Raw genomic sequence first — 10,817 nt, 5'->3', positions numbered from 1 at the left:
GCGAGGACACAGGGGCACCATGATCCCCCTATTGCTCGGGGGCCCCATGAGTTGTCAGTCTGCCCCCGATTGTTAACATTCACACCCGCAGTGATTCGCATGAACATGGTGCAACTCTGATGCGGAATTCGCACTGAAAACGCTGCAAATTCCACACCACATCAGTGTGAACCACGGCTAAATCTTCTTGCCCAAAAAGAAGCAGGAGCTTCTTTTGGCCACAAACACGCATAGAGCAGCCCACTGAAGTAAAATCATGTGAAAATCGTGCATCAAAAATTTGTGAGCGTTGATGCGTATGAGAACAGGGCCTTACGCCTGGCAAAACCATCTACATTACACTGTCTACTTAGCACCAGCAAGGAATGTTAACTTTACAGATTATCAGGGACAAAATATGACCCTCAAAATAAATAATATTCAGAAACTTCTTTTATAACAGAGTGGCCACGCATGACTGTGTTATTGTATACAAGCAAAGCAAAATACCACAGCAAAGCGACTGCCGAAAACTACACTTCCCAGAATCCCTCGCGTTCAGGCCCAGGCACGCAGGAGGGCAGCGAGAGGGGCGCATGCGCAGAACTTGCTTGTCATTGCTGCAGCATGGCGCTGCTTGGAGTTGTGAGCAGGTAAAGAGGGGAGCAGAGTGAGGGGTTTGCGATCGGTGGGGGATTGGGGTGATCAGTGTGGTCGGGGGGTGTGAGTGTTCCTTCACCTGGCTTAGTTCATGGCACTCGGGATTGTAATTGCTATTGACCTTGTATAGGTGTCAGAGGGAGCTGGGGGCAGGCGTTGAATGGTTAGTCCTGGGCAGAACAGGAGTGAAGTCGTGTCAGGATGGATTTCAGTCTGTTGATGTGATATAGGACTGGGGTTCAGGAAGCTCTAAATTGAACAGTTCACAGGCTTACTTTGCAGAGACTTAGAGGAAATATAAATACAAAAATACAGAACAAATACTGTAGCTGCTGACTTTGGATGAAAGGACACTTTGCCTATCCAGGGATCCAGTGGTGTCCTTATCCAGGACGGTTCTTTGCCGGTCTTTGGGTCTCCATTGCCGCCTTGTCTAGCGGCTCCTTGTGGCTTCCCACTGCACATATGCGAGTCACGCTGTGCTTTGTGAAAGGTCCCGCAGACTCCTGGGACCTGTGATGTGTCCCAGAAGGCTGCAGGCAAGGAGGGTGTCAGCTCCCCCTCCCTCAAAAAAAAGTACCCAAAAATTAAAGGGGAACTGGAAAAGCAGAATATTTGGGTGAAGTTCCGCTTTAAGGGCTGGTTCATACTATACAAACACAGTCCAGATGCGTTCCGGGTGTTTCTGCATGCGCGTTTTTGGCACACTCCAGTGTGTTTTTGATACTTTCCGGTTCATTTTTTCCCCTCTCTTTTTCTTTATTTTAAAGAGGGACATGTGCTTTCCAGTGCATTTTTGGTGCGTTCCGGTGCGTTTTTTATGCATTTACCATGTTCCAGTACAGTTCTGTGCAGAAAAAATGCAGCATGTTATACTTTTTTTCTGCAACCAGAACACACTAGATCTGCAAGCACTGATGTGAACTATGACATTGACAACCATATAACCTACTTTCTGTGCGTTTTGGATGCAGGAAAAAAGCAACTGAAATGCATATAGTGTGAACTGGCACCAAATTCTAGGTTCACACCTATGCAGGTTGCATTTGAGGCATTTTTGGATTGCGTTTTGCACTTGCGTTTTTGCAGGATTTTTTTTTTTCTTGTTAGGCAGATTTTAAATGGAAAATGCATCAAATACATGGCAAAAACGCAACAGATGCTTTTCTGCAGCATTCCCATTGAAGTCTATAGAACCAAAAACACAACATTATGCGATCAAAAAAGTCCTGACCCTTTCCAAAAAACACACTGGATGAAAACGCGCAGATTGGATCCTGTCTAAAGTGGCCCTAGTATGTGTATATATGAATGTAAGTTAGGGACATTAGATTGTACACCCCTTGAGGGTTAGAGACTGATGTGAATGTACAATATATATGGAAAGAGCTGCGTAAATGGACGGCGCTGTATAAGTACCTGAAATAAATAAATAAATATGTGAATCTGTCCCATAGGAAATCGGGCTAAATGGACTGTACTGTATTTCTGCAAAACGCTGTAGAAAACGCTTAAGTGTGAACCTAGGATTAAGTAGTTCTAAAGTCTGACATTTTTTTTTTAACCTTAACCCCTTGCCCTAAAGAGGATTTAGCCCCCCACCCCCCTTCCTGACCAGGCCATTTTTTTTGTGATACGGCGCTGCATTACATTTAACTGACAATTGCGCGGTCATGCAACACTGCACCCAAATTAAATTTACATTCTATTCCCACAAATAGAGCTTTTTTTCGTTGGAATTTGATCACCTCTGCGGTTTTTATTTTTTTGTGTTATAAACAAAAAAAGACCGACAATTTTGAGAAAAAAACCAATATTTTAAACTTTTTGCTGTTAATCATGTCCAGTAAAAAAATTTTAACTATCAAATTTCTTTATAAATTTAGGCCAAAATGTATTCTACTACATGTTTTTGCTAAAAATATCCAAATCGTTGTAAATTATTTTCCAATGGTGGTATATATACTGGAATTTTTATTTATTTTAATTTCTTCATACTAGTAATGGCGGCGATCAGTGACTTATAGCAGGACTGTGGCGGGCATTCCGACGGGGGGGGGACGACTGTCTTACTGCCACTGAATTCCTCAGTGACACTAATACAGTGATCGGTGCTAATAAAAAGCACTGACACTGTACTAATGACACTGGGCAGGAAGGGGTTAACATCTGGGGAGATCAAAGGGTTAACTGTGCTGTGTTTTACTGTGCTGTGTTTTGCTGTGCAGAGAGATACAAAGCAGCATGTCCATGCTGACAGGAGAGAGACCTGTGTTGTTTACACAGGTCTTTCCCCTGTCAGCTTTACTCGATGATTGCTGAGTGCCAGCCGGGAATCGCTGGTGATTGACATCCCTAGCTGCCAATAGCAGCGTGGGTAGAGTGCATGTACACGTGCGTGCCCCCTACCCGGAAATGCAAATCATATATATATATATATATGTGTGTGTGATTTTGCGCAGCCCTGCAGCAGTACTTCTGCTATAGGGCAGTGGGAAAGTGGTAGTTAAGCACACTTAAATGTTCTTTATTTTTTGGGGCCCCAGGTGAGTTATGCCATAATGTACTAGTGTGGACCACATATTAGCACATTATGACCGAATTACCTCCCAAAGAAGCCTTCAGTATAATCGATCCGGTGGGCCTACAGTGCTTCCATCTTCACCTGGTCTTCCTTTCGGGTTTCGTACCTTCGGATGCTTGAATGCCCGGGTGGCAATGACATCGCTCACACGCATTCGCATGAGAGTCGCGTCGCCACAGCACAGATCGGGGACGGTAATCTACACTGAGCTGCGCATGCGCGGCTCAGTGTGTATGATGGCTGACAGGCAGGAAGATGCTTTTATGGCAGAAGAGACCAACAGGGTCTCTTCTGTCATAAATGTCCTGTCTATGAGCAATTTTTCAAAATATCACTTTACTACCACTTAAATGCATTTCCTGAATTAAAGTATATAACTTTTACAGCTCTGCTCCCCCCGTCCCCAAAAGTCCTCAGTTGATCCAGTTGTACCCATCTTCATCTCTTCTCTCCTCTCTCCCTTTTCCCACAGGTCAGAGGCAGTAGTGGGAACCATTGGCTCCTGCTGTTGTCAATCAAATCCTGTGAGGGGTAGGGCTGAGTCAGTGGACACACAGCCCCGGCTCAGCATAGAGCCCACAGGTGCCTTTTTTCATTTCGGCCGAAACGTTTCGGTCACCGAAATTTCGGTGCTTCCCTAAAAATAACTATTTGCATGTGCTGTGTAGTGTGAAAGACCAGATATTGTGAATGCAGGGTCCTGGGTTTAATAACATTTTAATGTTAAAAATGTGTACATGTGCTATTTATATATATATATATATATATATATATATATGCACATACATATTTAATTTCATTACTAGATTTTAAAGCCGTACATGGATCGAAATTTGACCAGTTCAGCAAGGACCAGCCAAGATTCGATCCATGTATGGTCAGGCTGAATATACTTCTTTATTACAGGTACTTGTATAGCGCCATCAATTATATATATCATTGATATATAATTGAATCAATCATATATATTCATATACATTCACATCAGTTCCTAACCCTGAAGGGGCATACAATCTAAGGTCCCTAACTTGCATTCATACATACACATACTAGGGACAATTTAGACAGGATCCAATTAACCTACCAGCATGTCTTTGGAGTGTGGGAGGAAACCGAAGTATCCAGAGGAAACCCACTCAGGCACAGGGAGACTTCTACTTAAGTTGATCCATTGATCGACTTGGGTACAACCAGCCTGTCGGATTTTTTGACGTTTAACCACCTTCCGCCCGCCATATAGTCCAATGACGGACGCAAGGTGGTTCTCTCGTTCTGGGAGGACGTCATATGACGTCCTCCCATTCTCACCGTGCATTCGCGGCTCAGGTAGCGCACAGCGCGGCGATCGGCAGTGCGCTGTGTCCCTCGGACACAGCGGATCACCGATCACGGAAAGAGCCGAAAATGTCGGCTCAGTCATGTGATCAGCTGTGTTCAATCACAGCTGATCACATGTAAACATGGAAATGCCGGTTATCGGCATTTCTCTCCTCTCGAGCTGTCAGAGAGCCGGTAATCGGCTTTCCGTGGAGGGGACATGTACACTGATCATCAGGGCACTGATGATCAGTGTGCCCTGAGGATCAGTGTAGCCCCAGCAGTGCCACCTGTCAGTGTCCATCAGTGCCTTGTGTCAGTGCTCATCAGTGCCTCGTGCCAGTGCCCAATCAATGCCACATATCAGTGCCTACCAGTGCACATCAATGCCACATATCAGCGCCCATCTGAACTGCCTTTCAGTGTCACCCATCAGAGCCACCTATGAATGCCAATCAGTGCCACCTATCAGTGTCAGTCAGTGCCGCCTATTAGTGCCATGTATCAGTGCTGCCTTTCAGTGCCCATCAGTGATGCCCATCAGTGCCACCTATCAGTGCCATGTATCAGTGCTGCCTTTCAGTGCCCATCAGGGATGCCTGTCAATGCCTATCAGTGCCAGTCAGTGCCACCTATCAGTGCTGCCTTTCAGTGCCCATCAGTGCCACCTATCCGTGTCCATCAGTGCAGCCTATCAGTGCCCACCACTGCAGCCTCATTAGCGCATATCAGTGAAGGAGAAAAATCACTTATTTACAAACTTTTATAACAAAAACTAAGAAAAAACTTTTTTTTCAAAAATTTCAGTGGTTTTTGGTTTGTTTAAGAAAAAATAAAAAACCCAGAGATGATTAAATACCACCAAAATAAAGCTCTATCTGTCACAAAAAAAAGATAAAAATTTCATATGGGTACAGTGTTGCATGACCGCGCAATTGTCATTCAAAGTGTGACAGCGCTGAAAGCTGGAAATTGGCCTGGGCAGGAAGGGGGTATAAGTGCCCTGTAGGCAAGTGGTTAATTACTGCCAGCAGCTGTAACAACTGTGTTCTGCCCACCAGGAAGGCGCCCTTTGACCCCATGCTGGCAAAACACAATACCATTGCTGGGGGCATACCTGCATCAATACTGACTGTGCTGATGGGGGAATCAAGCGATTTTCTTTTCTTGCACCTGTGGTGCAAGAAAAGAAAATTGAGTAATCTATGGGCTGCTTAAAAGGTGCATTTACATCTCTGTGACTTGTTGTGTTTCAGTACATTAAAGAAAATGCTTGCAGCATCTTTGATGCGATTTCCATCAAAATGCATTTTTTAGGGATGAATAGTAACACATGTAAAATAAATTCCAATCCCGCATCAAAACATAATTCTCACACATAGGTGTAAATCTATCAGGAAGACACAAGGAGTGTACTAAGCTTCACTTTAATGTATAATTTTTGGGTGGACTGACCGTATAATGTATATATTGTTGCTCTCATATTTTGTTTCTGAACTGTGTTATACTGTATATACATTTTTATCATATAATATTATAGAACTAACAAAAATACTTTTGTTTTTCATTTATTCAAGGCTTCTGTGGCAGAAACCATCTCTGCCTGCTCTATTTACACAACACAGGACATTTTCAAACGTATTTCGGAGCATGAACCTGGGAGAGTATCCCTCATCTTCCCTTCCTGCAGGCAGCAGTATTTTGACACGGGTGGTACCTTCGCACTGGAGCTTGCTTCCTGTCCGAACCAAGAAGAGGGGCATGGAATACCAGCCCAAGTTCATTAAACGTCAAAGAACGCATGGATGGTTTAAACGGATAAGCACAAAAGGGGGCATAGAAGTCATTCTGCGCAGGAAGCTGAAGGGGAGGAAATCAATGACTGTCTGAAAATCATGTTCTGTTATATTAAAATGTATGTACTCTAGTTACATGCAAAGTAAAGTTGTCCCTATGCCTTTAGGAAACATTCCACCAGTTTTTGATTCATTGTGAAAATGATAAAAAAAGTGACATTGTTTTCACTGTTTATAAATGAAGTTTCACATTTTCTCGAGCAAAGAATGTTTGTTTGGTCTGGTAACAGAAAAAGTAAGATAATTTGCTTCTTATGGAGGTCAGTGCCCAAAACTAAGTGCACTAATGTCCCAAAAACACATGATTTACATGCTATGTAACTTAAATGAGCTATAAGCCAAACTTTTATTTTAACCCAGTTTATGCCTTTGTAAATTTAAAAAAAAAAAAATATATATATATATATATATATATATATATATATTGTTCAAAACACATCAGATCTCCATGGGGAAAATATCATGCTGGATATCTATACTGATATGGACTGGGTAATGTGTTAGGAACGTAAGGATGCCCCATCGTTTAGTGGAAATGAAAATTATCAACCTACAAAGGGCTGGATTCAAAGACACCCCAAAAATCCCTGAAAATCAAAGTGAAAAATGATGCAGCAGGCTAGTCCATTTTGCTGAAACTTCATTGCAGCAACTCAAAATGGTACTCAGTAGTTTGTATGGCCCCCATGTGCTTGTATGCATGCCTGATAGCATCGATGCATACTCATGAGACGATGGATGGTGTCCTGGAGTAATTCCTCTCAGATCTGTACCAGGGCATAACGGAGCTCCTGGACAGTCTGAGATGCAACCTGGTGGCGTTGGATGGACCCAAACATATGTGTAAACAGATACAAAACCTCCTGCGTGCAGAGACCCAGATCAGAATTCAACGGGTAGAACAATACGTGAAAGTTCATCCAATAGCGGATTAAAGGTTGTGCAGCTTAAACACAAGGCTGGGGAAGCCCAATAAAAACTAACAAAGAACAAAAACAAAAGCGCACCAACCTTGCGCATTACCTCAGTAAGTAAAGGGTGAATTTATTGAATTGAGATATATACTCACAAAAGTAGCAATAATAAAAGCATATAAAATCCAACATCAGCGCACTGGAGTAGGAGACACGCACGGAACCCATCGAGAGGGGAGACTTTCAGGATGAAGCTGACCTGTTTTGAAGGGGGATCCCTTCTTCCTCAGAGCTGAGGAAGAAGGGATCCCCCTTCAAAACGTGGCACAGCTCAGGAAGGGATCCCTCTTTGAAACGCATCAGCTTCATCCTGAGAGTCTCCCCTCTCGATGGGTTCTGCACGTGTCTCCTATTCCAGAGCACTGATGTTGGACTCTACATGCTTTTATTATTGCTACTTTTGTGAGTATATATCTCAATTCAATAAATTCACCCTTTACTTACTGCGGTAATGCGCAAGATTGGTGTGCTTTTGTTTTTGTTCTTTATTACTGAAACATGATATCCCAGAGGTGTTCTATTGGATTTAGGTCTGGCGAGCGTGGGGGCCATTCAATGGTATCGATTCCTTCATCATCCAGGAACTGTCTGCATCCTCTCGCCACATGATTGTCCAGCATTGTGCACCAGGAGGAACCCCGGACCCACTGCACCAGTGTAAGTTCTGACAATGGGTCCAAGGATTTCACCAGGAGACCTAATGTCAGGGTGCCATTGTCTAGTCTGTAGAGGTCTGTGTGTCCCTCCATGGAATTGCCTCCCCAGACCATCATTGACCCTCCACCAAAATGGTTATGTTGAACCATGTTACAGGCAGCATAACATTCTCCAGGGTTTCTCCACACTCTTTCACGTCTGTCACATGTGCGCAGGGTGAACCTGCTCTCATCTGTGAAAAGTACAGTGTGCCAGTGGCGGACCTGCCAATTCTGGTGTTCAATGGCAAATGCCAATCAAGCTCTATGGTGCCAGGCAGTGAGCACAGGGCCCACTAGAGGACGTCGGGCCCTCAGGCCACCCTCGTGAAGTCTGTTTCTGATTGGTTAGAGACATTCACATCGGTGACCTGCTGGAGGTCATTTTGTTTCTGAACATTGTTATACTGTATATACATTTTTATCATATAATATTATAGAACTAACAAAAATACTTTTGTTTTTCATTTATTCAAGGCTTCTGTGGCAGAAACCATCTCTGCCTGCTCTATTTACACAACACAGGACATTTTCAAACGTATTTCGGAGCATGAACCTGGGAGAGTATCCCTCATCTTCCCTTCCTGCAGGCAGCAGTATTTTGACACGGGTGGTACCTTCGCACTGGAGCTTGCTTCCTGTCCGAACCAAGAAGAGGGGCATGGAATACCAGCCCAAGTTCATTAAACGTCAAAGAACACATGGGTGGTTTAAACGGATAAGCACAAAAGGGGGCATAGAAGTCATTCTGCGCAGGAAGCTGAAGGGGAGGAAATCAATGACTGTCTGAAAATCATGTTCTGTTATATTAAAATGTGTGTACTCTAGTTACATGCAAAGTAAAGTTGTCCCTATGCCTTCAGGAAACATTCCACCAGTTTTTGATTCATTGTGAAAATGATAAAAAAGTGACATTGTTTTCACTGTTTATAAATGAAGTTTCACATTTTCTCGAGCAAAGAATGTTTGTTTGGTCTGGTAACAGAAAAAGTAAGATAATTTGCTTCTTATGGAGGTCAGTGCCCAAAACTAAGTGCACTAATGTCCAAAAAACACATGGTTTACATGCTATGTAACTTAAATGAGCTATAAGCCAAACTTTTATTTTAACCCAGTTTATGCCTTTGTAAATTAAAAAAAAAAAAAAAAAAATATATATATATATATATATATATATATATATATATATTGCTCAAAAAAATTAAAGGAACACTTTGAAAACACATCAGATCTCAATGGGGAAAAATATAATGCTGGATATCTATACTGATATGGACTGGGTAATGTGTTTGGAACGTAAGGATGCCCCATCGTTTAGTGGAAATGAAAATTATCATCCTACAAAGGACTGGATTCAAAGACACCCTGAAAATCAAAGTGAAAAATGATGCAGCATGCTAGTCCATTTTGCTGAAACTTCATTGCAGCAACTCAAAATGGCCACGGGAAAAAGCAAATTGCAGTACCGCGGTTGCCGCGATTTGTGTTTTCCCACGGTTGGCGGTCAAAACGTTCCTATCCTTAACGCGATTCTTCCGCGCTCAGTAGAGGGAGGTTTGACCTCACCTAAACACAGCAGCTCCTAAACTCTGTCAAAAGCCTATGTGTACATGGACACACTGGCTTTTATGGAGTTGAGATTAGGAGCTTTGGTAAAAAATGCCAAAAGCTCTTGTCTAAATCATATACATATTGTAACAATTTCATTTGTTGTAGCCATTAAGAGCAGATCAAAGATTTGTACTTTGGTTTGACGGTAACATAAGTTCATCTAAACTCCAAAACCTAAGCCTAAAACTGATCATCTATTCTGCACCAGCATCTCCGCTTGCACCAGCAACTAACATTTCAGAAATGAAAATGTAACTGCTTTGAGAGATATCCATGTACTGTATATTGAATATCGTGCAAAAGTTCATTTATTTCAGTAATGCAACTTAAAAGGTGAAACTAATATATGAGATAGACTCATTACATGCAAAGCAAGATAGTTCAAGCCGTGATTTGTCATAATTGTGATGATTATGGCTTACAGCTCATGAAAACCCCAAATCCACAATCTCAGAAAATTAGAATATTACATGCAATCAATAAAACAAGGATTGTACATAGAACAATATCAGACCTCTGAAAAGTATCAGCATGCATATGTACTCAGTACTTGGTTTGGGCCCCTTTTGCAGCAATTACTGCCTCAAAGCGGCGTGGCATGGAAGCTATCAGCCTGTGGCACTGCTGAGGTGTTTTGGAAGACCAGGATGCTTCAATAGCGGCCTTCAGCTCTTCTGCATTGTTCGGTCTCATGTCTCTCATCTTTCTCTTGGCAATGCCCCATAGATTCTCTATGGGGTTCAGGTCAGGCGAGTTTGCTGGCCAATCAAGCACAGTAATCCCACGGTCATTGAACCAGGTTTTGATGCTTTTGGCAGTGTGGGCAGGTGCCAAGTCCTGCTGGAAAATGAAGTCAGCATCCCCATAAAGCTCATCTGTGGAAGGAAGCATGAAGTGCTCCAAAATCTCCTGGTAGACGGCTGCGTTGACCCTGGACTTAATGAAGCACAGTGGACCAACACCAGCAGATGACATGGCTCCCCAAATCAACACAGACTGTGGAAACTTCACACTGGACTTCAAGCATCTTGCAGTGTGTGCCTCTCCATTCTTCCTCCATACTCTGGGTCCTTGGTTTCCAAATGAGATGCAAACGTTGCTCTCATCAGAAAAGAGAACTTTGGACCACTGAGCAACAGAC

General features: G+C 42.9%; 2 protein-coding genes across 2 annotated transcripts; both read left to right on the top strand.

Annotated features, from left to right (window-relative positions):
* Positions 1-536: 536 nt before the first annotated feature.
* LOC149467962 (large ribosomal subunit protein bL34m-like) lies at positions 537-6,512 on the top strand. Its single transcript, XM_089670854.1, has 2 exons — positions 537-632; positions 6,118-6,512. Exons 1-2 carry the CDS (start codon positions 607-609, stop codon positions 6,428-6,430), a joined length of 339 nt encoding a protein of 112 aa, XP_089526980.1. The 5' UTR covers positions 537-606; the 3' UTR covers positions 6,431-6,512.
* LOC149467961 (large ribosomal subunit protein bL34m-like) lies at positions 6,316-8,932 on the top strand. The gene is made up of 2 exons (XM_089670855.1): positions 6,316-6,455; positions 8,543-8,932. The coding sequence occupies exons 1-2, from the start codon at positions 6,436-6,438 to the stop codon at positions 8,853-8,855; spliced, it is 333 nt and encodes a 110-aa protein (XP_089526981.1). The 5' UTR covers positions 6,316-6,435; the 3' UTR covers positions 8,856-8,932.
* Positions 8,933-10,817: the final 1,885 nt, after the last annotated feature.

This window comes from Staurois parvus, unplaced genomic scaffold, assembly GCF_062004578.1.
Source record: "Staurois parvus isolate SC_StPar_1 unplaced genomic scaffold, SC_StPar_1.0 ptg000096l, whole genome shotgun sequence".
Taxonomy (NCBI): Eukaryota; Metazoa; Chordata; class Amphibia; order Anura; family Ranidae; genus Staurois; species Staurois parvus.
Note: the sequence above shows the minus strand (reverse complement) of the source record. Positions and strands in the feature narration are given on the sequence as shown.

Bases quoted from the DNA above. Each gene is read 5' to 3' on its own strand.
- LOC149467961 (XM_089670855.1), top strand. From the start codon at position 6,436: ATGTTCTGTTATATTAAAAT. The intron at 6,456-8,542 runs GTATGTACTCTA...CATTTATTCAAG, and splicing joins ATGTTCTGTTATATTAAAAT to GCTTCTGTGGCAGAAACCAT.
- LOC149467962 (XM_089670854.1), top strand. From the start codon at position 607: ATGGCGCTGCTTGGAGTTGTGAGCAG. The intron at 633-6,117 runs GTAAAGAGGGGA...CATTTATTCAAG, and splicing joins CTGCTTGGAGTTGTGAGCAG to GCTTCTGTGGCAGAAACCAT.